This window comes from Cladophialophora psammophila (assembly GCF_000585535.1).
Source record: "Cladophialophora psammophila CBS 110553 chromosome Unknown aczJe-supercont1.21, whole genome shotgun sequence".
In the NCBI taxonomy this organism is placed as follows: Eukaryota; Fungi; Ascomycota; class Eurotiomycetes; order Chaetothyriales; family Herpotrichiellaceae; genus Cladophialophora; species Cladophialophora psammophila.
This window is the reverse complement of record NW_006912942.1, coordinates 331,176-359,119: the sequence shown is the minus strand read 5'-3', so window position 1 is coordinate 359,119 and position 27,944 is coordinate 331,176. Positions and strand designations below refer to the sequence as shown.

General features: G+C 51.9%; 11 protein-coding genes across 11 annotated transcripts; 7 read left to right on the top strand and 4 right to left on the bottom strand.

Annotated features, from left to right (window-relative positions):
* Positions 1 to 142: 142 nt before the first annotated feature.
* On the top strand, positions 143 to 2,071 carry A1O5_10764 (uncharacterized protein; the record flags this gene model as incomplete). The annotated part of the gene is made up of 8 exons (XM_007751338.1): positions 143 to 311; positions 366 to 552; positions 608 to 716; positions 771 to 852; positions 907 to 1,174; positions 1,229 to 1,421; positions 1,483 to 1,714; positions 1,776 to 2,071. 8 exons carry the CDS (start codon positions 143 to 145, stop codon positions 2,069 to 2,071), a joined length of 1,536 nt encoding a protein of 511 aa, XP_007749528.1.
* Positions 2,072 to 5,087: 3,016 nt separating this feature from the next.
* On the top strand, positions 5,088 to 6,189 carry A1O5_10762 (uncharacterized protein; the record flags this gene model as incomplete). The annotated part of the gene is made up of 2 exons (XM_007751337.1): positions 5,088 to 5,439; positions 5,489 to 6,189. 2 exons carry the CDS (start codon positions 5,088 to 5,090, stop codon positions 6,187 to 6,189), a joined length of 1,053 nt encoding a protein of 350 aa, XP_007749527.1.
* A 623-nt stretch (positions 6,190 to 6,812) lies between these two features.
* Positions 6,813 to 7,684, top strand: A1O5_10761 (uncharacterized protein; the record flags this gene model as incomplete). Its single annotated transcript, XM_007751336.1, has 2 exons — positions 6,813 to 7,193; positions 7,217 to 7,684. The coding sequence occupies 2 exons, from the start codon at positions 6,813 to 6,815 to the stop codon at positions 7,682 to 7,684; spliced, it is 849 nt and encodes a 282-aa protein (XP_007749526.1).
* A 258-nt stretch (positions 7,685 to 7,942) lies between these two features.
* Positions 7,943 to 8,770, bottom strand: A1O5_10760 (uncharacterized protein; the record flags this gene model as incomplete). Its single annotated transcript, XM_007751335.1, has 1 exon — positions 7,943 to 8,770. One exon carries the CDS (start codon positions 8,768 to 8,770, stop codon positions 7,943 to 7,945), a length of 828 nt encoding a protein of 275 aa, XP_007749525.1.
* Positions 8,771 to 9,269: 499 nt separating this feature from the next.
* A1O5_10759 (uncharacterized protein) lies at positions 9,270 to 11,219 on the top strand (the record flags this gene model as incomplete). The annotated part of the gene is made up of 4 exons (XM_007751334.1): positions 9,270 to 9,649; positions 9,698 to 10,014; positions 10,067 to 10,395; positions 10,458 to 11,219. The coding sequence occupies 4 exons, from the start codon at positions 9,270 to 9,272 to the stop codon at positions 11,217 to 11,219; spliced, it is 1,788 nt and encodes a 595-aa protein (XP_007749524.1).
* A 454-nt stretch (positions 11,220 to 11,673) lies between these two features.
* On the top strand, positions 11,674 to 14,358 carry A1O5_10758 (uncharacterized protein; the record flags this gene model as incomplete). The annotated part of the gene is made up of 1 exon (XM_007751333.1): positions 11,674 to 14,358. The coding sequence occupies one exon, from the start codon at positions 11,674 to 11,676 to the stop codon at positions 14,356 to 14,358; it is 2,685 nt and encodes an 894-aa protein (XP_007749523.1).
* A 746-nt stretch (positions 14,359 to 15,104) lies between these two features.
* On the top strand, positions 15,105 to 16,473 carry A1O5_10757 (uncharacterized protein; the record flags this gene model as incomplete). Its single annotated transcript, XM_007751332.1, has 2 exons — positions 15,105 to 15,555; positions 15,677 to 16,473. 2 exons carry the CDS (start codon positions 15,105 to 15,107, stop codon positions 16,471 to 16,473), a joined length of 1,248 nt encoding a protein of 415 aa, XP_007749522.1.
* A 139-nt stretch (positions 16,474 to 16,612) lies between these two features.
* A1O5_10756 (vesicle transporter SEC22) lies at positions 16,613 to 17,386 on the bottom strand (the record flags this gene model as incomplete). The annotated part of the gene is made up of 4 exons (XM_007751331.1): positions 16,613 to 16,675; positions 16,728 to 17,133; positions 17,182 to 17,291; positions 17,357 to 17,386. The coding sequence occupies 4 exons, from the start codon at positions 17,384 to 17,386 to the stop codon at positions 16,613 to 16,615; spliced, it is 609 nt and encodes a 202-aa protein (XP_007749521.1).
* Positions 17,387 to 18,208: 822 nt separating this feature from the next.
* Positions 18,209 to 19,487, bottom strand: A1O5_10755 (uncharacterized protein; the record flags this gene model as incomplete). Its single annotated transcript, XM_007751330.1, has 4 exons — positions 18,209 to 18,459; positions 18,511 to 18,626; positions 18,745 to 19,285; positions 19,406 to 19,487. 4 exons carry the CDS (start codon positions 19,485 to 19,487, stop codon positions 18,209 to 18,211), a joined length of 990 nt encoding a protein of 329 aa, XP_007749520.1.
* An 827-nt stretch (positions 19,488 to 20,314) lies between these two features.
* A1O5_10754 (uncharacterized protein) lies at positions 20,315 to 22,652 on the top strand (the record flags this gene model as incomplete). Its single annotated transcript, XM_007751329.1, has 3 exons — positions 20,315 to 21,233; positions 21,284 to 22,148; positions 22,208 to 22,652. The coding sequence occupies 3 exons, from the start codon at positions 20,315 to 20,317 to the stop codon at positions 22,650 to 22,652; spliced, it is 2,229 nt and encodes a 742-aa protein (XP_007749519.1).
* Positions 22,653 to 25,441: 2,789 nt separating this feature from the next.
* A1O5_10753 (inositol oxygenase) lies at positions 25,442 to 26,462 on the bottom strand (the record flags this gene model as incomplete). Its single annotated transcript, XM_007751328.1, has 2 exons — positions 25,442 to 25,498; positions 25,554 to 26,462. The coding sequence occupies 2 exons, from the start codon at positions 26,460 to 26,462 to the stop codon at positions 25,442 to 25,444; spliced, it is 966 nt and encodes a 321-aa protein (XP_007749518.1).
* Between the last annotated feature and the right edge of the window lie 1,482 nt (positions 26,463 to 27,944).

Below are 27,944 nucleotides of genomic sequence, written 5' to 3'. Positions count from 1 at the left end.
AATTATATCTCTTTCGTTCATTGCGCGGCCGCCCCTTGTATACATGGGGTGGAACCCTGCTCTGCCACGAGTATTTCTCTCTCGATCCCGCCCTGTCTCTCTCATCTCGAAACCCATTTCTGAGGCTACTTGTGTTCACATCATGGCGGGACGAAAAGTCAACCCGTACAACTTCCTTGTTGTTCTGACCGTGGCCCTTGGCTCTTTCACGTATGGATTCACTGTGAACGTCACGGGTCCCGTGCTGGGCATGCCCTCCTTCTATCACTACTTCAATCTTGACATTACGTCCACTACCGGTGTCATCGGCGGTGAGTAGACTCGCTACACCAATGTCTGGGACGCTTCTGATGAGCTGGTTCTAGCTATCCCTGGCTGTTACTTTGGCGGAGGTATTGTGGGCGCAGTCCTCGGTGCGTGGGCTTGTGAGAGGTTCGGACGACGCCGTGCCTTGTTCGCGACATCGGTCATCGGCGTCCTCGGTGGCGTTCTCTTAGGATCTGCCGTCCATGTCTCAATGATTCTCATCGGCCGAGCACTGTCTGGAATTTGGTTCGTAACCAAATACCCTAGGTTATCTCGTTCAGCGTGGTTGATCTGTATACAGTTCTGGCGGCTTCCAAACCATTGTCCCGATATACCAGAGCGAGATCAGCCCGGCTCACAGACGTGGCCACATGGTCGGACAACATGGATTCTTGCTTGTCGTTGGAGCGGTACATATGGCTTTGCTCTACAACCGCTCAAAATCAGCTGACGTGTCATTTTAGTCGGTCGCAACATGGGGAGGTCTGGGATGCTCCTTTGCCAGCAACCCCCAAGTCCAATGGCGTCTTGCCCTTGCATTGAGTGGTAAGCAGCTCCAGCAACACCTCGAACTCAAGCGAATGCTAACCGTTGTCGCAGGCCTCTCGCCACTCATACTCGCTCCCGCCATCTTCTGGCTCCCGGAATCGCCACGTTGGCTGATTACTCGAGAGTACTATGAGCCAGCCCTGCGAGTCTTAGAAAAATTCCACAAAGTGCCTGGGGACGAAAGCAACACGCTTGCTCGGGAGGAATATCTTCAAATCCGCCAGCAGATTGAGCTCGAAGCCCGCAATCGGACCACCATTCTCGCCTCGATCCGCCAGCCTCCCATGCGAAAGCGCATGATCATTGGTTTCCTTACCCAGTGAGCAATGCTATACTCGCCCTTTCGAAACTTCATTACTGACCAACTCGACAGATTCCTTCTTCAGTGCTCTGGTGTCCTTGTCACAGTCACTTACCAGGTAATCCTTTACAACAACCTCGGAATCACCGGATGGCTCGCGATCTGCCTCCTCGCTGTCTACAACACATGGTCAGCTGTGGGCAACTTTACTAACGCCTTGATGCTGGATCACTTTGGCCGGAAGCGCCTGCTCCTCGTCGGTCTGGTGGGTTCAGCCCATCCTTCCCACTACTGCCAATATACCTACTAACTTCTTTTCTGTTCAGACTGGCTCGGTCTTTGCTTTGACACTGTACACAATCATGGTCGCCCGTTACGCCGGCACCTCTAACCGGGTCGGGTGCGGCTTCGGCGTCTTCTTCGTCTACCTATACACGACGTTCTATGGCTTCTGCTTGGACTCGACTAGCTATGTCTACTGTTCCGAGATCTTCCCGGCATACATGCGCACCACCGGGATGGCAGTATCTATCATCGGTTACTTTGCTCCAGCTCTGCGTAAGTCTCAATTTAATCCCCGGTCTCTCTATCCCGACCTCACACTAACAAAATCCCGCAGTCTTCGGCCAACTCGCACCAACCGCATTCGCCACTATCGGCTGGAAATACTACCTTATCTTCATCCTCGTGCCCGCCTGCGGACTGCCAGTCATCTGGCTCTATTTCCCCGAGACCAAGCAGCTGTCTCTCGAGGAGATCGCGGCGCTGTTCGGTGAAGAGGTCGCCCTCGACATCACACACATGTCCGAGGATCAGAAGCGCGACCTCGACGAACAAGTGACCAAGGTCGACACAAATACCTTTGCGATGGGAGGCGAGAAGGCAATGGCGGCCGCCGTTGAGACCGTACGCTGAAGGGCAAGTTTGCCTGCCTGGGTCGGGTTTTTTGTGGGGGGGAGGGGAAGGAAAATGTCGATAAAATGACCCATCTAAGTAGAGATGGGCCAGGGGGGGGGAATTTGAGATATCACGTTTTTTGGGTTGTAGAAAGCAACACTCGAAATAGCAATGGCGGTGGCTAGGCTTCGATGAGATCACTCAATTGGCGCGCTCGCTCATTCGTTTCAATATCAGAGGCCATCGCTCTTCTCCTTCTCCTTCTTCTTCTTCGTGTGACTTCAAAGTATGTCCCTGCTCACCGTTTGCTCACCGATGTCTACGAATGTTTGTACCGTGAATACATGAGCATCTCCTCTCGCACGTAGTACGCTCTCAAGGACACTATTCAGACCAGCCTGGGCAAGCCTTAAGCTACGTCCTAAGCATCCAGCATACCTACTGTTATATACATATTTGTTCTACCTAACCATCCTCCTCATAACGGGGCAACCGACTATACGAGACTGAAGAGCTAATAGTATCTGGATCAAGTTGAAAAGAGCAGCTCGCAGCTCTGATACCAGGGTCTTATTTTACACATGATAAAGATGAGGGTCCGTGATCGTGATCGTGGCAGCCATCTGTACTGGTTGATGCCTGTATTGCGGCTGCCATGCGAGTTCCTGAACTCATACCAGGCCCTGGTTAGCAGCTCATGTAAATTGTTGTCTGTGTACTCGTCCATTTTCAGGATCGAGATGGGGCCCTCCATAATGCAGGATCATAATCGAGTGGCTGGTCGCGGCATCAATTAAGTAGTTCCTCGCGCGCTTCCTCAAAGTCCAGTCTGACAGACCAATCACGGGCTTCTCCATGTTCCAGTCCTTGTATGTAAGCGCGTCCATGGACTCGAGCCTGCTCTCCTCCATAAGTAAGTAAGCTCATCGACGAGTATACCGTTACAGCTGACTGCGTAAATACGTCTCTAATCTCGTACGTGGTGCTCTCGTGAATCAGCTCCATGCACTGGTCTAGCCTTTAGTACATGAACCTCATCTTACACAATCTATCATTCGTGATGATGTACAGAGTGGAATTGAGACCTGCTCTTATATTTCTAGGTGCTGTGCTAGAACCTATGACAATCTTAGTTACTTATGAGAACCTGCAGTAGGAACTCTTGCCCGTAGTCCTCATTGAGAACGCCTCTTATCTTAGCAAAGAGTTATCGTCTGCGATTGTCGACCATTTAACTTTACCGTTGGCTTCTTCTACCGCCCCATCATTAAGTTCATCCTCCAAATGTGCTCGCCAATGGCTACGCCTAATCTCGTGGGTGGCCCGTTTAATGGACCAAGTAATGCCCCGAATAATCGGTGTACTCAATCCACCTAACCTGCGAGTTAATCTACGAAACACTTCGTCGATCTCATCAATATTGAACATGTCGACAGATCGCTGGCAAATCGACTAGATTGATAGAGAGTAGGCGCATCAACGGCGGGAGCGGAACACGAAGAGGATATATATCTCGTGGACATAATGACTCCACACATTCCATCCCGGTTTATACAATGTTCGCGGACTCTAGAATAGCCGAACCCGGAGGATGCTGAGCCACGCATTCTAGTGGTCACTTCGGCGTAGAAAGGAAACAACGGCCATAGTAAGGGCGAGGGGCTCAGAAAACCGCTGATCCATTAATTAAAAAGTCGACATTCTTCGCATTCTAAGACGACGGCGACCGGGATCGATGTTGAGGGTATACGCTCAAGCATGGAAGAAACCACATAAAGATGAGGTCAAGTTAGTATGCCCTAGGATAACTGAAAAGCGTGTAACTAAAGTAGTAATTTACGTTAGAGGCTTATCGACCGTATTTTTTGAATACAGGTCGTCCATTGACCAAATTACGTTTAATGCCAAGCAATGAAGCATTGATCTTTGTCTTAGTTCTTGGACCCGATATCGAGGCTACGCCCTAATTGGCTAGGCTGTGAGCTAAAGGCCCGGCCAATCACAAAATTCAAAGTCTACCCACTTAAGGCAACTCAGCCGAAGGGTCTAAGAGCTAAGATAACCTCTATCTACCTAGTATTCTCATACTAGTGTCGCCAGTGTCGGCCAACCTATCATTATCCCTGCACTCGGAGAAATTTTATGACTACGCTCCTACCTAGAAAAGAGAATGAAAAAAAGAAAAAAAAAGAAAAGGCCTCGGTTCTCTTTTGTACTTCCCTATCTAGTATACGGAAAGCGCTCAACGAACCCTTCAGGATAGTCCTGACACAAGGCTATGGGAGGGGAGGCAAAAATGTCCAGAGCGAGATTCGAACTCGCGACCTTCGGATAACTTCTTGTGTTTACGATGTACACAAGATCACAGTTGATCTATGAGACCGACGTCATAACCAACTAGACCATCCAGACAAGATTGGAGTCTGTATTTGACATGATTTTTGAACCATATGTTATATGAACTTAAATCCTTTGAGATACCCACCGAGAAGCCCAACTGTTTGGGGCCGCTGGTGGAGCTCTTATTACCAGCCTAGCTAGTGCGTGCCTGGATACCCCACACACTTATAAGTTGGACAAGGCCAGACGCTCTCAGCCTTGTGGCGATCCTGGTCAACGTTCTCGCTATTGCCTTGGACAACATGTCTGCGAAGATGGCACGGGCTCCTTTCCATCAAGTGCCTACTTCCTCCACAAAAGCGGCGAGTATCAAAGAGCTCAGCGCAGATGGTAGCTGAAGTGAAGCGAGTTGAAATTCTAGTTGCCATCAAGATGTCTCTGGAATGCATTCTGCCGAACCTTGATTGTTATCATAACAATTCATTTTGAGATCTGACGAGCGCCCCATTCAACTGCGCTGTCAATTACCCGGGCTTGCCCACCTCCAGGTCCTTCTCATCTCTCACTCCCCTCCACCACGATGATTTAACATCGTATGCCTCAACATTAAGATTTCTTGGACCCTTCTTCAGCCCTACCAGAACTCGTCACGCTCCCACCACTTCATTAACTCATTACGACGGATAGACCCGTCATGGACGATGAAAAACAACTGAGGTATGAGCTCGCCGAGATCGAGCTCGACAAGCGACAATTACAGCTCGAACGCAGGGAGCTCGCCATCAAGCGACGCCTTGAACAACTCAAGACTAACGTCGACCTGACCAAAGATGACGCCGTCGTGAAAACTGAGGATGGACCTGGCGGTACGGACGAGATTCGAGCGACCGCTCAAAATAGGTCTTCTACTGAGCCGCAATCAGACACTACTACAACCGTCATAACCGCAAATGCTACTCTGAAATTAGGTGAGACGAGCGCCGTCGAGGAGCAACCTCCGCGAGAAGCGGAAGATACAACTGGCGAGACCGGAAATGGAACGCAATGTGAGCGAAATATGACCAACCTACCCAGTAAAGCCTAACGTCCGTCTAGGTCCGACATTTCACTTGGGAAATCGTTACTTACTAAAGGAGCGACCTACCGTCCAGCAAAGCCACGAAGATCTCTTAGCGTCGTTTATACGACCATCGACTCACCCATCGAGCTCGCGGTCTCAGCAGAAGCGATCTCAGGTATTCGACGGTAGAGATAACGAGACCGCCAGTTCGAGATCTAGTACAGATACCGATACAACGGATTCTGCAGGCGGACCAGGAGCTCGGGTGAAACGAAGACGAATGCCTCAGAAAGACGAAAATCAGCCTGCGGACGCCTCCAACGTTATGACGGAGACTCAACAGTACGACCTCATCCGCCATTACACCGGACTTCTCCTGAGGCGCATGGCGGCAGTTGAACCTCCGCTCCCACCAGAGCATTCCAAGAGACCGACAGTCACATCAAGGCTGCGGAGAGCCACCAACGGAAAGACGCACCAGACACTAACCTTTCTCCACGAAGAATTCCAAGCGACTGTAAATACATGGGCGACAAATTTCGAGCTCCGTCGTGTTCTATCAGATGAACTGGCCAAATTCCACCGAGTTCAGCGCTCCTGGTGGTCCACATGTACAGCCCTAAACACGCAGCAAGAGCGAATGTCCTTCGTCACCAAAGTCGTCGAAGATATCGCACAGAGCAAGTTCAACGAGCAAAAGTTCGAGGAAGGAGATGAGGCTAATTACGAGGGTTGAGGGTATCATGACATGCATATGCGGCCGGCAGAAGGAAAAGCTGCGCCACCAGGATTTTCGACGTCCAGATGACCTTGGGAAGTGAGATGTAATAGGTTTTGGGAGAGTCACGGTTCAGATGTTTCAGAGCTCTGTGCTTCGCTACGCAATCGAGGAAGTCGTTACAGAATATTGAGAACGTGTTGCTGAGACGCAAAATTATGGATAGTATTCTGTGACGCGACGAAGAGGAGTGATATTAGGATAGTTGACCTTCTGTCGCTGTTCAGCGTCGTCACGGCTGTTTTTCGAGCGAGAAATAATACTAGGGAGTCTAACTGAACCGCTGACCCTGACGTTCTACATTGTTATGAGCCTTCAAAGTAATTGGGTAGGCATTTCAGTAGAGGCTACCTGGGAGCCTGCAGTAGAAAGACATAATCGAATCCTTGGCGCCATATTACCTCTGGCCCAAGAGCATGTGCGTAGCCGGGTCTGGTTCACTGGCTTTCACACCCACCTTCATCCACACAAGACTTGCAACGTGGCTGTCGACGCTGAGAACGTCTCCTCTCACATCCACCTCACCTGGCCACAACTCTAGCAGGGAAGTTGTCAGCCACACCGCGACCACATCAACCCCGATGGACGGCAAACAGCTCATTGACGCCGAGCTGGAGCAGCTGGAGATCGAACAGCGCCAGTTGGATCTGGATCGGAAGAGGCTCGAACTTCGGCTTCGATGTGCCACATTGTGCAGTCAAGTTGAAGCCGTCGCGGACGGCGGTCAGGCCGCAGTGAAGCCAGAGCCAGTTGGTGACGGCACCGCAGTTGGGCGAATCGTAGCAGGAGATGAGCCGTCTTCAGATCCCAGACTCGGTGAGGCGACCAGCGCTCCTACCGTGGGCGATCGACATGTCATGCGAGAGGAAGTCGGCCCTCTGTTGCACCCAGTTGAACGAGTTGGCGTAGCCGCTCATTTGTCAGGAGGGAACCATAGCGGAGCTACGGGCAGCTTTGATTCAGTGAGAGTGACGATTTTGTGCAGGAGACGAACTCGGCTCCCGGAGCCAAGCAAGTGAAGACATGGACGAAAGACAGAGAGGCCGAGAGAAAGCAGAGCAAACGGCAACCCAAGGTTCAGCGTTTGCCGGAACGCTACAGCTCCGCCATCATTCGAAAATATGGAGAGCGACTCGTCCAGCGTCATATGCAATCCTTTCGCAGACACGAACGATGGGAAGCAGACCAGATAATTCTCGCGGGGTCGAAGATCGTCGACGGGCTTCTCGAGAAGAGGTTCAAGAGTCTGGAAGAACTGCACGACGAGTATGACCAACAAATTAGACTGCGGTGCACGAGTAGTGTGCAGGAGCCCCTCATAAATGAGCTGCAGAAGTTTCGCCGGGCAGCCCCCATTTGGTGGAGGAAGTGTGTGAAGAAGCGGACGCAGGGTGAGAGATTTGAGGATGCGACGGCGGTCTTCGAAGATGTTAAAGAAGGCATTTTCGACTAGGCGGCCGCGATGGTACAAGCAAAAGTGTGACGGCCTAGTTGCCTCCGATACCGCGTTATGATCTCAACGGGACAGTTGGATTTCGGGCTTTGCGCTGATTATCCAACGGACCGCTGTTGAACATCACCTTTACAATGAGTTGGGACTGCCGGTCATGTTGGTGAGAAAATGTCCCGATACTCAGGATGGGAAAGCTTGTACGGTCGAGAGACGACCGTTTCCGAAGATGTTGTTACTCGTGCACGGAGCACTAGGAGCTTAATCCAACGGCAAAAGCCCGTTCTTCCACTTCTCCATTTCAGCTTGGGCGAAATTTGCCATACTTCCGTAAGACAGGACAAGGAAGCCCAGGTCTTCTCTGTCAACGTCAAATACTTCCCACCAATTCCGCTCTACCAGCTTGACCCCCGTCTCTCGTGCCGCGAGATAGATGGCTCCCACCGCCAGTGCGTTGGGTTGGTGAGTGAGGTGGAGCAGTTGTGGAGAGACCAGGCCTGCGTTCAAATGTTCCAAGACTCTCAGGGACATATTTGTGGTGAAAACGCCCAGAGCCTGCATGTAAGTCAAGGCGAGAGTGTACGGCAATGCGACCCGCGTGTCGAAGCTGAGGCCGACCAATATCATACTCTCGCACACAAATAACCGCTGTCTCTCTCGTTCGTAGGTCCCCTCCGATACGAAGTAAGACTTGGGCTCGACATTCGTGGAGGGGCCAGCTGGGTTCACAAATCTCAGCGGAGAGGCTTTTGAGGTGAGGTAGGTGTAGACATTAATGACCGATCGCGGCGAGACGGGTGTGGCGGAGACTTTTGCACCGAGGTAGATGGCAGCGGCGGAGAAGTTCTTGAGACTGAAACTTCGACGGTCGTTCGTGCTGGAAGACACCAGGAACCGCTGAAGCAGGATTATGGCATGGGCGGTGACCTCCTGCGAGAGGCGGAGGAGGATGCCGGCGGCGGAGGTCAATTGGAAATGGGCAAACCATGTGGATATGCCGTCGTCGTTCTCCAGGCTTTTGAGTGTGAGGAGCTGTGCAGAGGTGACCAAGGGGTTGGAAACATGCTCAAGCGCAGGTATCGGCGCCATTTGGCGCGGCGTGAGTGTATCGCGGACTGAGCGACAGTTTGAGTTTTGAGGTTGAGGCGAACGAGGCGCAGGGAGAATCCGGCGACGCATTCGACGACACAATGCAAATCGATTCCTCAGCTCGATGCGCACTTGGGCTATTCACAGTTTACTTGCTTTGTCCTCTTATTATTATTCACATTCAGCAGCTATGCAGACGTCAAGCTTACAGTCTGGAAACGGATGCTCCAGACGAAGTATGTCCCAGTCAATCTGTTGATTTACTGAGTCAGACATGCACAGCGAATAGCGCTCGTGGCCTTGTATCTCTCCCGTGCGTCGCTTGAGAGTTTGGTGGCAGACATTTGAAAGCAGAGAAGCTCTGCGGTGACCCGATTTCATGGAACGGCACCAAAGTTGTCAAGGTTATCAGACAGTCCCTAACCAGGCCACCTGCGGTCCAGGACATCGGAAAGGACTACTGCACTATTGAACATCTGGGCGGCGTCGCTGCTTCAGAATGAGGGCATCCACTCAATCAATTGTTGCCGCCGTGGCCTCGGTCCTAAGAGTGTTTCAAGTCAACCCTCCCATACTGACGCCGGAAGCCATCTCGCACAGGACACTGCTTCAAGACGAAGGGGGCTCTTCTGGGTCATTTGTTTCTCAGGTCCCAGGATGCACCGTCACGCAAACCCTTATGGTTCACTCCTTCGCGAACAGCTATGGCCACCCGTACGTCGGCCCCTACGCGCCTCCCCAATGCTCTTTCAATCGAGTGACGCTCAATCTCACCGTGAGAGCTGCCGGCAAGCAGTTTGATCGACTAGCAGTGGCCTACTTCGGTGATATTGAGATCTGGCGAACCAGCACAGCGGAACCGACTCCCAATGGTATCATGTGAGCTATTCAACTTAGTCTGTTATCCCCTATTCTGACCGACACCAGATGGACCTATGTCAAAGACGTGTCCCACCTCTTGTCGCTATTCACTCGCAATCAAACGCTAATCTTTGACCTTGGCAACCTCATCAACGAAAACTACACCTCACCATTCAATGCCACCTTGCAGGCAACTTTCTTCACGACCACTGACACGGAAAAACGGGCAGATCTGATCGTTCCCATATCAGCCGGACGATGCGCCAGCAACAAGTCCAGCGCCTGGAATTATCATTATGGTGGAGCATTGAACACGCTCGTATTGCCGCAGAACATCGAGCGGGCGGTCTTCACCGTCTCTGCAACCGGTCAAATGGACGAAGGTGTGTTGGCTATCAGAAGAAAGCTGCATCCTGGCTGACGACGGTCATGCAGAGTTTTGGTATTCCAATGTGCTCTGTTCGAACGTTCATACTTTTGGAGCCGACACGCTCCCGGGCTACTCCCCCTTTCGGGAGATCCAACTGCTCATTGACGGCGATTTGGCCGGAGTTGTATGGCCTTTTCCCATCATCTTCACTGGCGGCATCGTCCGCGGCTTCTGGAGGCCGGTCGTGGGCATTGATGCGTTCGACATCCGTGAAGATGAAATTGACATAACTCCCTGGCTACCGTTGCTATGCGACGGTGAAAGTCATTCCTTCGAGCTCCGTGTCGTTGGCATTGATGATAATGACATTCGAAGTGGTCTTTTGTCTGAGTCGGTGGGCAGCTATTGGGCAGGTAGAACTCAGCGACCGCGAGCGCTCTGCTAATATTCCCCCAGGTTCTTACGGGCAAAATATTCATCTGGTTGGACTGCGTGGGATCCGTAACGTCCGGAAGCTATCCTATTGCGAATGCGTCCGCTTACTCCATTGCCTTGTCATCCGCAGTCGGCACCACATCGAACGGGACAAATTGCACCCTGTCCTACACCGTCGACGTGGATCGCCAACTCTCTATTTCGTCGGAGGTCCAGACCTCTCACGGCACCAAAGTGGCCGTCTGGCAGCAATCTTTGGCATATTCGAACCAAGGTAATATATCAGACTACGGAGATGTTCAAGTCACTCGACAGAACACTCTTGGTAAGGCCACCTCATCAGAAGGCTATTCGCGTGCCTTTAATTATCCACTTTTCGTGAACAGCACCATCGTGCAGGACAAGAGCGCCAGAACTCTCTTCATCTCCGCGTCTCTGAGAAGGGGTCAGGATATTGAGATTAGCGGCCATTCGGTATTCCCAACATCCTTGGAGTGGTTCGACCCGAGATATCCAGAAGAGGTTGGGAGATGTGGTGCGCACCCAAGATTCAGCGGGAGTCGCTTGAGTACGGTCCAGAATGGAAGCGCCGTGTATTTCAGTCACGGCAACACCTCCGTCAGTCCAGGAACGACGCAGCAGGATTTATCCTTCTACGGCATCCAGACTCAAGCTCTGGGGAGCAGTTCAGTAAACCTGGTGGATTTGTATCACAGACATGTTCTTGCTGTCAATGATACGCTTGTACGTGACGAAGAGACCTTCCCGCGCGAAGCGAATTAAACCCAGACGAATTTGAGAACCGTTCCGCCCAAGGTACTCGGCTGAGGTTGATCCGGATGCAGGCCCCAAAAGCCTTTCGCGGAGGTCGAGGTGTTTGGGTGCTTAAAGCAGCGACGTCGTCCCCACGAGTTGATCTCTCCAAGCTTCGACAGCCCTTCTCGCCTTCCTCCAGTCACTAAGATCAACGAAGTAAGTCCCTGAGTCATCAGCAGACTTTCTTATCAACGCATGCACAGTCGAGCCCGTCGTTTCTGTTCGTAAAACACGAAAAACAAAGAAAGGAGTCACGGCTGCTTGTTTCGTGCAGCCTAGTTTGAACATACCGCTCTTGGTCTTTGCGACTGATCCTGGAGAACCATTTTGCGTCTATGAGAGAGTACCTGGTTTGTTGGATTCCCCGGGAAACGGAAAATCTACCCCAGGCGATAAATTTTGTGACCGAAAAGTGGTCCGGATGGAGCATATACCCTCGGTCTTCGACGACAGAACTCTCCTCAACGAGCTTCTTGTGATTGAGAACCTGACCCACGCCATCCCCTATGACGATCAAGGCTTCTGGGCCTTCCCACAGCGTCGGGGATTCAGTTCCACATGTATATCGCAAGGGTTGATTGGTGGAAGTGTCGATGTATTGATCACCCGAGGACCGACGACATCTCAACTTCACACGCAAGCGAGCTCTTCCGATCGTGCGGACGGTGGAGCTCAGACCAGTTCTCTTCATACCGATGAATGCAAGGACTTCTCCGTCTACGCTTCACTCATTCAGTCGTGGTTTTACTTTGGCATGCTGCACGAATGTCTGCTTCGCCCAGTGGCCGTCGACTCTTTTTTCAAAGCTGACGATAGAGGACGGCAGGTCTTAAACACTGACCGCCTCCGCGACGAGGTTGATGCATGGGAAGAGCGCTTGGAAGAGATGCCTGCCGAGCAAGCCAGGGAATGCATCGCAAACGGTGTCAAATGCGTATTGTGGGTCAAAATCAAGGTAAGGGCAATGTCGGACCGCATTCAAGCATTCAGCACCGAGTATCTTCGGACCACCCCTGTTCCCGGGGAATCAAGCCGGGTGCGAGATCATCCTGCCGTGGCCGCGAGGACTCGCAAAATGAACTTCTGGCGTAAACACGGCAGAGAAATCCTCCCCAACAGTCTGGAACTCGCCATTGCAGTGCTGGGGTATAGCCTCCATCACGCCGCGCGGACGCTGTATCTCCGCCTGGGTCTCGGTAGTGAAGACAGTCATGATTATCCGCGACCGGCATTCTGGTACATCCCTCCGGAACTGAAAGATCATCTTACAGCTCGCGGCTTCTGCAAGCTTGACGTTTACAGGTTTCAGACCGATTTGGGGATTCTAGGTTCTTGCATCGCGTTGACTCTTAAGCCTCTGAACGAGAGTAAAAGAAAATATAGGCACGACGCCTGCACGGAGACGCGATGCGATGCCGATACCCTAGACCCGACGACCTACGAGAGAAAGCACGAGACAGAGGGATGTCACTGTTCGGAACTTCTGCCCGAGCGGGCGTGGCGCGACATGCTCGATATCGTTGAGGATGGCGGCATTCCTGTTGTCCGCTTGGGCCTCGCTTCGCTGTCCGCGGATGGGGATCAAGGGGGGTTAGAATTCGAAGTGCTAGACGCTGTTCAAAACGGCCACCATTTTGTTGCCTTCTCACACGTCTGGGCCGACGGGCGTGGAAACCTAGAAGGCAATGCGCTCTTACGTTGTCAGTGGCTCCAGCTGCAGAGGTACGCGCAAGGGTGTCGTGTCGACACGGACCCTCCGCCACACGGTAAGCTCGCAGGAATCATGCCTTTCTGGTTTGACATCTTCTGCGTCCCTCGAGGCCCAGGAGATGACGATCTCATGTACAGGCTCCGAACTAAGGCGATCCTACGCATGTCGGAGATCTATCGGAGTGCGGCGGTGGTCCTAATTGTAGACTCGGGGCTCGAGCCGATCGACAGGGAACCGAGTCTGCAGGAATTTGGGATGCGATTGACGTTGTCTAGCTGGTTACATCGCCTGTGGACCATGCATGAGGGCGCCGTCGCTGAAAATGTCAAGGTACAGACTGCCGCGGGGTTGGTTGACCTGCAGGTTCTTTCAAAACGCTTTAATGATCTCATAGCGCTCGCCAAATCGCCGGCCCGAGGAAATGCGGCAAGGAAAGGGCATGTCTTTGACGCCTTGGGCCTAGTGGAGTGCGCTTCTGTGTGGGATAATTGTCTCGGCGTGCTGCAAAGAATGCGCGGTGCTTGCGGGGCGCAATTTCGGTTCATGTTCTCGTGGAACGAGGCTGGGCGAAGATCCACGACCTTCAGTACAGACCGATGCCTGGTGATTGGGTTAATCAACGACGTCGACTCTGACACGCTGGCGGCTATTCAACGTACGAGTGTTGATTCTAGTGCGACCGAGAGTGAAGTTAGCCGCCTCTCAAGACAGAAACTTAAAGTGCTGCTCGCAGCCATTCCACACTTGCCTTCCAGTATGGTTTTCTGCGAAGGCGAACGATTTCCCGAACGGGGAATGCGCTGGGCTCCGGCAGATCTGGACAGCGGGGGAGACACAATGATTGTGTACGACCAGAGACACCCTGCCTCGTTGAAGCCGGGACGTGGACTTTTGATCTCTTACCGAGGCTGGCGACTCGAGACGAGGCCTGACTTCTCCAGAAGATACGTCATCGACCAAGGCGGCACCAGGGAATGCTCATCCCCAGAAGAGAAGGGCACCTGCATTTTTTATCTGAAGCTCGACTGCGACAGTTCCAACGACACCATGTATGCTCTCAACGTCGACCCTCTTGACTGGAGCTTTACGCCGTTTGCCAGGCCGAATACCCAACTGTTCCTGGTGGTTCAGGAAAGGTACGGTGGTGAACAGCACGAGCGTGTGATCCTCCTCGAACAGGAAGGTGCAGAAGACGACGCGGACCAAGCGGTCACAGAGGGAAGAGAGGAGTCTGATGTGATTCATGCAAACTACCATGTCTTGCTATGGTGTTCAAAGTATGAATTCGGTCCGAGTGTGAAGAGGATGAAGCAAAACGTCGCGCATGGCAAGTTCCAAGTCGCCAATGCTAGCTGGGTCAATGGCGGGCGGGAACAGCGCTGGTGCATTGGATAATGCTTCGGCTCCATGCAACAAACGTGCAGTGCATTGACGAAGCCATTCTCGGCTCTGGTTACGGATACTGTCGTGCTCGATTGACCTGAAGACCTGGGCCCGGAAACTGCTGCTTGTGGACATCCGGTCATGCTGCTCTGACTTGGAGGTACCCGGGCTCGCCGAGTAGCCCAACACCATGTCTTGATACACGTCGATTGACGCGAACAAAAATGTCCATGGATGCGGATAGACAAGGCTGCGCAACGCCTAGCTTTGGTATGGCCAATATGGTTCGACAGATCCGCACATCATGGCGCCAAGCACCCTCTTACTAAGCAGCAAGGAACATTTTTTGTTCTGGAAATTTTTAGACCGATTCTACGAGTCCTCCTCGTCGACGTCAAATCAATCAATCATTGAGTGAGCAAGACATTTCAAAGACGGCAGCAGTAAGGTTTGTGATGTCGTTGCTCGCCTGAGAATATCTTCAAAAATTGGTTGGCGGGATTGGAGCGACACGAGCGAGCCAAATTAAGACATCCTTGTTTCTCGATCAGGCTGAAACCCCCTCATAATTCCTCTTCTGATATACCCATCCATCATCCCCCTTCTTCTCTCCCCTCAACCCGCTCATCCTTTTTTTGCCACAATTCAAGAAAAGGTCCACCCAAAGGTCCAGAAGCAGAAGCCAAAGTAGATCAGGAGAGAGGGCAAAACCAAAAAGAACCGAAGACCAAAAAAAGAAGACAAACGAAGTGAAAGCCATGTCCCCCGCCGTAACCCTCCCGCACCGCCGCACCCACAACCTCCTCCTGATCTCCAAGCTCCTCTCTCTCGCGCAACCCCCCCACATACAGCCTACCTCGCCCTTCACGCTCCTGCTCGACACGCTCGAGCAGCCCGCGCGACCTCTGCTGACGCGTGAGTACCTCCGGCGGGCGGGGGGACGGGCACGGCTAATCTCCTCTTCCTCCTCGAGACGGGGGAGCGCAAGCGCGAGCGCGAGCGTCGTGGTCGTGTTTTTGGGATTCGAGACGTTCGCGAAACCTGACGGTGTGGACTATTTCGTGCCTTGTTACGCGTTCTGTGGCGGTGGGGATGGGGGTGGAGGTGGAGGGATGGGAGGGCCGGAGAGAAGGGGAAGGAAGGGCGAAGGGGTGGGAGAGAGAATTGCGAAGGAGGTGGGTGAGATTCTTCGGCAGAGCGGCGGGAAGAGTACGTTACGTCTTCCTTCGTCCTTCTTTCTCATATCTTGGTTCTCCCGGCTTTCGTGGAGGCCGATGTACTATGTCCGTTATACATGGTCCGTGATACTAATCTCAGGGCGAACGCGCAGGGTTCTTGATCATGATTGATTCCCTAACGACACTGGCATCCCTCTCCATACAGCCATCATCGAATCTCAACCTGACCGCGTTCCTTTCCTCCCTTCTCCAGCCACCGGCGCTGCAGATAAAAGGCACGGAGCAGGATCAAGGTCCACAAATCTCACTAGTCGCGGTTTATCACACAGACGTCCCCCTGCCGTCACCAACTCCATCGGCACTACCATCTGCTGCGCTGTTAAACTCCTATTCGCCTTCACCACTCTCACTCTTGTCATACCTCGCCACCACCATCATAACGATACATTCCCTCCCGATTCTCCTCGCCGAAAAGTCTGCCCGTTCGAAATCCCTCGCCGCACCGTCCTTTGGCCTCTCGGAAGAAGTAGATGGCGTGGTAATAGGGCTCAAGCCGAAGTCCTTAGCGAAATTGAAACAGGAGGAACGCGGGATTGTGTTGGAATTGGAGCACCGCAGGAGAAGTGGTAGAGGAGTCAGAGAGTGGTTCTTCTTACCTGCGTGTCGGAACGCCACGAAGAAGGGGGAGGGCCAGCCATTTCAGGAGATCGTCACCCTACTCGATGATCACCCGTTGTTCCGCAGATCGGGAGAGGAAGAAACGTCGGAAGAGCTTTCGGACATAACCTTCAACCTGAACTTGACGGAGCGGCAACGCCTGGACCGAGAAGGCGTAGTGCTGCCGTATTTCGATGCTCAGAAGGCGGGTGGCGGGGCGGGTGAGGGTGGGCGGATCTTGTACGACATGGGTGTTGAGGATGACTTTGACGAGGAAGAGGACGAGATCTAAGCAGGTACGGCAGCTGCCTTAGAACAGGCAGTCCAAATCGCAGCAGGAGTAGTCCTCCGCCTCAACGTAAAGGTCCCAAAGGGTACCATATGCTCGCTTATCCATACAAACCAACCAGAGTTCGTCAGGGAGGCTCCGGTTACCAGAATCTCCAGATAATGAAAATGAGGATTATCAGGCCGAGGCCAGCGAAGGGTCCATACTGGCGTCGATGTCAGGATCGAAAATCCTCAACCGCAAACCTTGCAACGTACCTGTTTCAGCATCAACTCCCAATTTATTCTTACGGCGGCTTTCCTGTATTTCCTGCTGTCTTCTCTCAATCGGCCGGACATCTCGCCCATTCTTTCCAGACTGTCGCCCCGGTACAGCAGATCCTCGATGTTCTTGGTCATGACTTTCGTCACGTCCTTCAGCTCGTCGTTCAGCTTGTCCAGGTTCGCGCTGGCCCGACTGTCCTGGTATGTCTTTTTGGTCCGTTGAATGAACGTGTCAAACTCGACGAACGCGTAGGGCCGTAATGTGGCGGAGAGGTATTGCTGTGAGGGATAGATGGTGGTGAACTCTTGCGCCAGATCGGAGAGGTAGGTGAAGGCGAGTTTCCGGGGGTAGGATCGGTCGCAGATGCAGAGGAAGCAGACAGAGTCCTTTATGATGTAGCTGGGTCACGAGTGAGCAGGCTTCCTGTGCAGAGAATTGCCAGCTTACTGCAACGTGTATTGGCCCGATTCAATGCTTGCCTGTTGCTCCGAGTTGCGATTCAGCCTGCGGAATATCATCTTTGCCTGCGACTTGACCTCGGCGAGCTCTGTCTCGACCTGTCACTCCGGCAGTAAGCAAAAGCTACAATCGGAGTCTTGTAGAGGCATGAAACCATGCATACCTGTTCGTCGTCGACCGAGGCCGCAAGCATGAGGCCTATAGAGGAGGCGGACCGGTCAGCCAATTTCCTGCGCTGTTGAATGGAAGGTAGAAAAACACCACGAACCATCCAGCCGTGCTATTTGCGTCGATTTGACCATCTCTAGTACCTTGTCTGCTCAATCATGCCTTCTGGGCGAGGTCTTGAGAAAGCAAAGGCTGCGAGGTGTTTGTTGTCCTCGCCAGTTCAGGACACTTGTATCACTTCGAAGTATTTAGCCGCCAATAGCCGCCAATAGCCGCCAACTTGGTGTCATTGGCACCACTCCATCGCTTGGCACTGTTTCGCCAACAAGCGCTCTCTACCGCGGACATCTCTCAACCTCGCATTTAGCTATCCTCACCCTGACCACTATGCCGGGCGATGCAGTGGTTAGTTCGCCCGACGGTACATACAGTGGCGTGGTACAATACATCTCTGAAAGAATCTAGGCGACGGTGTGTTCAAGAGTAAGGGCGTTTTCCGATTGCCTCCAACTCTTCTGTTGACCGCGCTTAGAAACCTCCAATCATGATATTAAATGTATGGCAACTAGATCTCAGAGACTCTTTCCGGGATCATCTAGCGATTACGCAACTGGCCAAGGTAGAATATATGCAAGAGGATGTTTTGCAGGTCAAACAAAATTTTTGTCTTCTAGTCAACGTCGTTCAGCGAGTGGGTTAATAAAACGAGTAATTTGTACAGGACTGACAATGATATCTTGTGAACAACCCAAGTTAGATTCCTTGAATGCCAGTCATATGACTGTGCTGCTGTATGGGGGCTTCACCAGCTTCGCGGTACGTCCGAAAAGCCGAATGCACTTTCTGGCTATGAGGGCGTCACCAGATGCTTCCACGCTTGATATGCAATCCACGTCTGGTGAGCGGACAACGCTAGAGCTGTCAGCTCCAACAAGATGGCGAAGATGACACCAATTAGTGTTGCGAGCATGACGTAGCGAGCGCCGCTCTTTCGATCAACCCATCTCTCTACGACGCCATGCGGACGGAGATTCTCAACTTCGTCTAGCAGCAGCGCAAGGCGCTCGCCGAAGTATTGGAAGCATAAACCCTTCTCGTCTTCAGTTCGGAGGATTTAGGATTCGAAACGGAGGCAGTCGGGGTCGAAACCTGACTTGGTGACGAGTCGTTTGAGGATTCGCATCGATTTGCTGTCTGAGAAGGGGAATAAGACCTTCTGAATCGTGTCGAGAACCTCCAGGGCCAACTGGCGAGGCATAACACATCTACGATCCCGGTATTAGCTTCTCAACCTTGATTGAGGCGATTGGCTTGCTAGCTGAGGAGCTCGATCTGGGTAGTCGACGGAAATTAGAAGCATAAGTCCAGAGAATAGAAACATACCTATTTCCATTTCCCAGCGCCCCAGGCTTGGACATAATAAGATACTCTTTCAAGAAGGATGTATGGTGGAATATTTCGATGGTGTATGTCTTCCGGTCCAAGTATAGATGGCGGCTCATGTCGTCCGTGGGTCGAAATCTCAAATGTGCCGTCCCTTGTAGGTTTCTCGCCCTCAAATCTTTGCACGATTGGTTTACGCCTTCAATGTTGTCGTCTGAGAAGATCGGATTGTCTCCTAGAGGAAACCGGGAGGAGAGGAAATCTTCCAGTGTTACATCGCCCTGCCAAGGCGGCTGGAGGTCGCCAGCCTCGAGCTCGTCAAGGGCATTGATGGGACCAGTCGAACAATCTACCATCAACAAGAGCCTCAATGCAAGCCTCAATGTTTTCCCGGCAGACTGTTTCGTCGGAGAGTGCAGCTGGCTGAAAAATACAGAGGCTATCTGATCCTTCGTCGCATTCGACTTGGACTTCAACTCTCGGATGAGTTTGAACAACTCATCGTAGCTCGTCGGAGTCGCGGTAGGATGTCCCTGGCTCGCTTCAAGTCCATGGTCATCGACGAGAGAGTGAACGTATCGCAGGAATTACCGCAACCGCCTCAATTGATCCACTGGACACACTCCCTAGACACATTTAGATTTCCCTTGACATTCCACACAGGCCGACCATTCCCATAGCGCTTCAATGAGTTGGGCATCACGGTCCAATGCCAAACTGGCAATTGAAGCTGGCTTCGGCATTCTCAAGCGTTAAGAGCAGGCTCCAAACGTGATACAGTCTCCGACTGGCACGTCCTGCCGCAAACCTTTATAGTGTCCTTCGCTGCCTACAATTCTTAAGGGCGACCATGCGACAATCCCGCCTGAACGTGCGCTGCCTAGCCAGGCTACCTTTTCAATACTGATTGGCAGTCCCAGTGGCAGTGGCAGGATCCCACTGCGCCACGCTGAGCGGGGCTGTGCAGATGTCGGCATGGTGCCCTCGGTGCGACTGAAAATCTCAGCCTTGCGGGCTCGGTGGCAGGAATCATCCTGAAAGATCTTCTTCGACATTCTCAAAGTCGTCTTTTTTTCTTCAATCCGCCTGGTGACTTTATCCCACGATGGCCATGTCTGTTGTAGAAACAATGACTTTGTTCTCGGACTCACACAAAGGTCGTCCAGCACCTAAACAAAACTCAATCGACTGCCAACTTCCCCACCAAATATCCCATCAGGGCCAGCAAGATCTGGGAAAGTCGACCTCGCTATTCAATCGAGACTCAGGCTACAGCACAGGATCGGGAGGTTGCTCAGACCCCGCGTCGGCTGAGCCTAGTTGAAAGTCTTCTGCGGTCTCCAGTCTATTTAGGCCGAAGAAGCCATTCACAGCGCCTACCATTGAGCGGGAGCCAACCAAGGCAGAGCACTATCGCTTTCTCGACTTGTGGCAAATACTAAGTCCACAGTTAATGGGCCTTGCAAATAATCCAGATCCGCCATGTCGGCCATGTAGCGCTAAATTAAAAGTTTACGGACGGGACGAAGAGTCGGCGCAACCCTATATCGTGATCTCCTGCGACAAGCCGATGGTAAAGAAGGTTCGCAAACTTCTCTCCAAGAAGGTCAACAAAGAGCAAATCAGGCCCATCGATGATGAAATGATTCCTCGGTTTGACTTGGTGGTTAAAGAGCGCCCTCCAGCCCGCTTCAGTGATGGGAATACAGATGGTATAGATATCGAAATTGACTCAAAGGCGATCACTGAAACCCTCTGCGGAGCGAGGATTCGATGCTATAACCAAGAACGTATATCAGCCGCCAGACTTGGAGGCGTGATCGAGATCAAAACGAACCACCACTCACAGTTCTATGGACTGACTGTCGCCCACATTGTTACTGGCGGGGATAATGATGGGAGAACTTCGCAGTCTGAACCCGATCAGGTCGTCGATTCCACGGATTCGAGCGATGGTGACGAAGAGCCAAGTGGCATAATTTCGATCCCCGACCGTGATATCTATTTGGAACGCGATGTTCAGTCTGTGTTGAAGAGTCGCTCACCGCAGAATGTTGATCTGCTCTCCCCAATATCGAATGGTTCACGTTTGGCCCAACTCGAGGTCCCTGAGGCTTCGAATAATCTACCGGGCTCGAGACCCGATGATTGGAAACCCTTTGGTCATCTCGTCCACTATGACAGATTCGTTCACCAGCAGCTTCAACGATCGGAGAACTTAGATTGGGCGCTCGTGGAATTGAATGATTTTGGGCATTTGTGGCCAAATCTTTGTTCCCCGTTGAAGGATGGATCACTCCCTGGGGAAGTCTGCTCTTTCACCACTCTGCAAGAACCCCGTCCATCTTGTCGAATCTTGCAAGCTTCCTTAATGATTGGAGCACGCGAATCTTTCCTGGCTACGGTCAACCTCACCCCATCCTTCCTTCTGCTACCACCAAGTACGAACTTTATAGAAGCATACACAATGAGGACTACAGAAGGTTATAGTAAGCGTTCCCGAGGCGACTTCTTGATTTTCTACTGATGCGAGCTTTAGGTTTGGGCCAGGGGGACTGCGGCACTTGGGTAGTCTCTAGTAAAGCCGAACTGACAGGAGTGATCTGTGCTAGAGATGACGAAGAGATCTATCTCATCCCGCTCGAATCAATCCTGTCACAGATCCAGCAAGTTCTCCAGGCCGACAGTGTCGTTGTGGCGGATTATCATGACGTGATCAAGGCAATGACACCCTTTATTCTATCACCAAGCCCAGATCCGGCGGTGTTGTCACGCTCTCATCCGGAAGAGATACCATACAGAACAGAACTCAGTACTTCACAAATGCCACCAATAGATCTACCAAGTCGGTTGAAGATCGACGCTGATTCAGTGGGCATGGAAGCCACAACGTCTGATCAACGGATGTCGAGTGCCGAAGAGACCATAGTTGCTCTCCCAGCAATCTTGCTGCAACATCTTCCGCAGAACACCACTCCTGAGACAGTGCGGACGATGCTCCTCTTCGCAAGGGGACTTCAAGACACTGAGATCATTCCTAACGCGTATGAAGAAGACACTAGATTTACCACTGCCATCGCTCGGTTTGCTTCCATGACCGACGCTTTTGAAGCGCAGGCAATGCTCAATGGAAAACCTGTCCCGGCTGGCCAGGTGAGAATGATTGTCGACGTGTTGTGCAGCCCCACGACGGCCTCCGTGCCATGGCCTAACACAATGGATCCTATGTTTAGCCGCAAAATCGTGTGGTCGGTCTCGCCGCAGTCTCCAGAGACTAAAGCAGCGACGGATCGGTTTCGTGTGAGAGGGGGGAAAGTGATTGATGAAGATAGCGGAAATGATGATAAAATGAAGGAGCCACTTGGATACTTGAAAAGCTCCTCCGCAGCCAGCGTACACCGAGAGTACGCGAACCCCCAAACACGGATGCATTTTCGGCTCTTTCACTGAACACTAACATGAGCAATGGACTTTATAACAGCTACGACTCTCTACGATCTGTGGAACAGGCTCGAACTCATGCGCATTTCGTTCGGTATCGACGAGACGGACTATATTCTGGGTTTCTGCAACCATATATCTCACACATCTACCCACCAGTCAATCCTGCTGACCAAAACGCGCCGTGCAACACGCTGTACGTGGGCAATCTTCCCACTGACACGTCGGAAGATGAACTCAAAGCCATGTTTTCCAAACAACGAGGAGATAAAAGGCTGTATTTCCGCACCAAGCAGAACGGACCGATGTGCTTTGTGGAATTTGAAGACATATCGCTTGCCACCAAGGCTTTAAATGAGTTGTATGGAGTGCGGCTCCACAACAGTGTCAAGGGCGGCATCCGGCTGCATTTTTCAAAGAACCCTCTTGGAGTGCGAGCAGGACAGCCTGGGAGTGCCAACCCATGAGACCCAATGAACATGAACAATCCGCAAGCTGCGCACGCAACAGGTGGCAGGTATCCTGATTAGTTGCTTGGTGGTTGATTGAAGAGGCAAGGGATTGTCGGTTGAAATTTGGTGGTATTTTCGTCTACCTCTTATGTCCCTTGGGCGCCTCGAGCCGGAGCTGTTCAAAAGAAGGAAAGTCTGTCGAGACGCGCAAAAGCAGATAGATGGCTCTAGGGCACGCTTCAGACGTCTGGATTGATCAGGCGCAATATCCACGCTCCGAAGCCCCTGGAATTTTGGCCGGATGAGGTCCAATTGATGTCTTTGTGGACCATTCTCACCATTCCGGTCTTCAAGGGCATCATTCTGCACGAGATCAACTTTTATGGGTCCAGCCTCGACTGCAGCCATATCCACCAGCTCCTCTCTCCGCCGCACATCCAACAATCTCTCAACCTGTGGATCGAGCAGCTTTTCAAACAGCTGTGGACAATACCCCGATTGACTTGCCACTGCTTGCCCGTAATGCAAGATAGCGACCTCCTCGATATCAGCAACAACACTAACAAAGTTTTGGCTTTGCGTTACGTCTCTAGGGGTGATGGTGCTGGTTGTCCGTTCTGCGGGTGTGATCTTCACTTATGCTTGAATTGGAATATCTCTTTCACTGGCACTAGCTTTCCTTTTCTCATTCTTTTCTTTTTGCCTTTTCCTCTGTTGCCGTGGCTTTTCTTCGGGTAATGTCGTTACGGACATATCTTCTCCACCCGCACCGATGGACTCTTTTATTCCTGTTGGCAGTGTGCTCGAGTCAAGCGCCATTGGATGATAATGTGGCATCTTCTTGGGGGCGTGAGGTTTGAATTCCCGGGCTATCGATCCAGTTCTGGCTATCGGGGCACTTCTCACCACGACCACGAGTGAAGCGCTCTAAGTAGTTGGGGAGGTTGGTCCCCTCACATAATGAACAAAGACACCAATGTAGCGACGACGTTCCAAAATGCTGAATAATAGTGTGTCTTTCACTCCTAAGCACTTCACCCGACTACACCCTTCCTGCCGACTTGACTGCAGGTCCATACGAAGAAGAGGCCGCATGTTTTTTTCCGGGGGGAGAACCATTGTTGGTATTCGATTGGAGTCGACTGCTGAATAGGACGATTTGAAACTAGAGCCTTCCGGTGATGACTGGTTGGCATTTTTGAATGAGGCTATCCAAGCTCGGGGTACATGTCGAGGGAGGACTTTGATCTACCTTGCCCATGTCGGACTACACTGAATCATGCTAAAAGACTCTTGCTCAAAGGTCCCTAAAGAGTAGCTTCATGAAAGCTGACAGTTCAAGACGGGTACAGCCTCACCTCTCCAAGACATGGCGTGACCGGGTGAATGAATTCAGTTGTTCGATCCCTTTCAACATTGAAGCGCACTGACTCCCTTTCATCCGGTATCTGCGATCCTGAAGCTGGCATCATTATTGAATATTCACATCACCCAAAAGATCTTTCGAAAAAGATCACTTGGAGAAAAATTACCTGTTCTGGATAACCAAAGCCTCCTCGGACTTCGATTGCCTGCAAAAAGGACCCCGGTCAATGACAAGGGAGGGAGGCGTGTCGGAGTGAGAAACCGAGGACTCTGCTGAGGTTGCGCCACCTGGAACGGCCTCCATATCTCAACCACTCAGTTCGAAGCAGTCTCTCAAGCCCATCTCGACCGTTGTATGAACCGAACCCTCCTTGAACCGTCGAGCTGTAGTGCGCCGTCGAGTCGAGCAGGGGCAGATCGGGGGCACACAGCGCCTGACGCACGTCGAAACTCGCGCGCTCGCTCTGCTATGAGACCCCCGCAAAGGAAGGGCTGTCAAAGGCCGAAAATATTTTGGCGAATGTGTGATGCTTACTGCGGTGCAACGTCACTTTGAAACCAGTGACACGACCGGTGACATGGTGTTATGGCCCTACATATGCTGTGTAACAAAGACTTACCGCTCGGTGCAGCTGCAGCATCGATTGCAGCAACCCCGTGGTTTGCCAGACGGACAATCACTTTGATGGAAGCCGGAAGAAACTCCCATGCGTCGAAATTGCGCAGATCATCGCATGGCAGATGAGCGGATGAAGTCATGTCTTTAAATAATCTGCCGCAAAGTTCGTATAATACGAGGTTTCGAGTGCTTGTCGACAAGGTGCCACTCACCGACGCAGGGTCTTCTATCTGTATGCAAGGTCTTTTCCGTTAGTGCAGGCTCTGTCCTCGAAGGTGAATCTTACGCATGCTTCATCGGTGTCGGTGCTGCCGATCGGTCCCGCCTTCGTCCCCCTAGAGAGTCGGTGAAGTCTGTCTACTGCATTCTGTCCTGGTCACAGTCCCCCACGCCACCGTCGGCAATTCAAATAGTATGCACACCCTCCGAATTGGACAATGAAGAGATCCCCATTACGATAAAATCTACAGTGGACGCGATTGCAGGACAACAACCGCCAACCAAAACTCCGTTTGATGCCGCGCTGAGCTCTAGTATCGTGAACTATGGCAATGTAGCTATTGCTGCGTCAATCACCGCCGATTTTCGAATGATTGTATCCATATTGAAGAAACTAGGGAAGCAGTCTCAACCTCCAGCAATGCTCAAGTCGACTATTTCTATGGCTTTATTTGATGCAAAGCAAAATTAAGAAGAGAATCCACCACGACTTCGCTAAGGGAAGCAGGGAAAGAGACGGCCATGTCAAGACACCCCGCCTTACAAAAGAGTTTCGCTCGTGATTCAACCAAAGGAAGGAAGATGTGGCAGCCTCGAAAGGTTACCACTTAATGACCTTCTTTGGAAAGAATTCATCGATCAGCTCCAAGTAGTATGGCTGCGATGACATGTCAGAACTTGGGACAACAAATTCGACGGGTATGATGACATACCTTCAACTTCTCTACATTTGGTCGTTCATCGCTCTTGCTGTAGAGATCGTAAGGGTTGAATTTCTTGACACCCTTGAGCATTTCGTAGTCTTTCTCATTCATGAACTCTCTATATGCGCCTTGTTGATGCCACGGGTAGAAACTGTGATAGCGGATCATCGCCAAAGCCTCATCGGGGAGTGTTGACTGATCTTTGACGACGTGATAGAGGTATTCATCGTGACCCCACGAAAGCATGACGTTGTCAAGGCCGCAGCCGGGTGAGTAAATGCCTTCCCTGGTACTGTAGATCGGATTGTCGAAGTCTGCATTGGCGGCGAAGGACTCGTTGCCATAAATGATGCGATTGTCGAAAGCGCAGCCGACAGGGAAGGTATCGCCAACGACGTCCCATTGACCTTGAGCGTCAAAGAAGAACAAGAGCTTGCCCAAGTCGTGGATCAGACCAGTGAGTTGCATCCAGCGAGGTCGTCCGTCACGGCGCATGGCTTCAGCAGATTGGAGGAGATGCTCAATCTGTCCAAGTTCGGTGTCTGGATCAGACTCGTCGATGAGGGTGTTGAGACGCTCCATAGCTTCCCAGATCGACATCTCGGCGCGAGTTTTGGAGTGGAAGTTATGTCGAGCCTTGAGATTGTAGGCGACTGTCTGCTTGGTGTGTTGCTCGAGATAGAAGTTCTTAACCCGGTCACTGGCAGTTTCGTATTGACGGAACTGGGTCTTGTCTTTGTCCGCGTCAAATTTGGAGCCCTCGTCCTCGTCTGCTGGAAGTTGCTGATTTTGGAGAGCTTGGTCTGCCACGATGTCGGCACGTTCGATCTCGTCGCAAAGAGCTTCAAAAGCGAGACCGTCTCGGTCGTTGCGGAAGGATGACGGATGAGAGGCCTGCTCGAGCAGGATGGTAGACATTTTGAATTGTAGCACAGAGCGCTGTGTATGTAATGGTGTCACAGCTCTTCCTTTGCTAGAAGGGACTGCAAGTGATGAAGGCGGAAAGTTGGAGAGTACGGACGGTGACTTCCGACGGCGGTAGTATTTATATATCCTCGATTGGCGATGTCTCCAGCGATAGTCTAGTGGTAGCTGAAATCTGTCACTCGAACGATTGACGAAAAAAGGTGTGACTGTGAAGAAAGACGGTGTTCGGAAGCAGGGCTAGAGGTTAATATAGACTTGTGATCCTGTTGGATGTAGTGGCGAGCAAACAGAGTGAATATACAGACAAACACCTGAATTGTTGTCCAATGACCCAGCAAGCAATTAATTCAGACATTGAGATAAAAATTGAGAGGACCCTGGCTCCACACAAAGGGACATAACATACATGGTTGTTTGTTGCGATAAGTCCAAAGCGAGGCGAGGCGACGTGGTGGCCTGCTCAAAGCTGAAAGTTACCGGATCTGGAGGATGGAGTCGAGAGGCCAAACGCTGACGGAGCTTAGAAGAGGCGCTAGCCTGATCGTCGACAGCGGGCCGAAGCACTTGATTCCTTTGATCATGAGAGTGATGGAGATGCTTGCGCGGTGAGCTCTTCGGGTGGATGATATCCTGACCAGGTTGGCTTCGTGGTTTACGAACAAGTGTCATTGTCTTTTCGCCGTCACAACAACGCGACCTCTTGACACCCGTGTCTCTCTCACGGTGGCCACACCAAGACGGGGAGGCAAAGCAGAGCTCAGCAAAGTCGGTGAGAGAAAACAGGAAGTCAAGAAAAAATGATATATCACAAAGTGTAAATATGTCGACAATGAGAGTTACACAGCATGAGAGGGATTGCATGGCCGGGGGCTATCGACAACCCCCGGGGATGGTTGTCATGTTGTGCGACCGACAATGACATTCGAATGCATATGCGGGAACAAGGGTCTTTTCAAAATCACAGCTGATCTGATTGATCGCCACCCACACCACAGGGGAGTTCACACGGAGCCCAAGTGAGACCTGGGGGGTTATTTTTTCTTTTCTCGAAACACAAAGCATAGGTAGAGGAAGACAAAGAGGAGCAGAAGTTCGAGAAGGATTGTACGAGAGTCCTTCAAGGCAAGTGGGTCCGGGCGCAGTTTCCTTATTGAGCTCGAGGAGGAAAGGGCGCGAGGCTGAAGGTGGGCAAGGGGCATAAGAGGGGCATGAGGGGGGCAAGGGGTCCAAGGAGGGTTCGAGAGAGGGTTCCACCATGCCACGGCCTCGCATCAAATGGCCCCGAGTCGGCGTCCAGCACCGTGCGCACCCATGACTCGCATGAGGATAGGTCAGTGTTGTGCCACCTAGGAATGACTTGCTGTGATCATCAGACAGGCAATTTAATGCGACACAGACAACAGACACAGTGTGACCGGAGAATAGATGCTCCCTTGGGACGCCCTCCGCAGCTCGGGCTCGGTTGGGCATTAG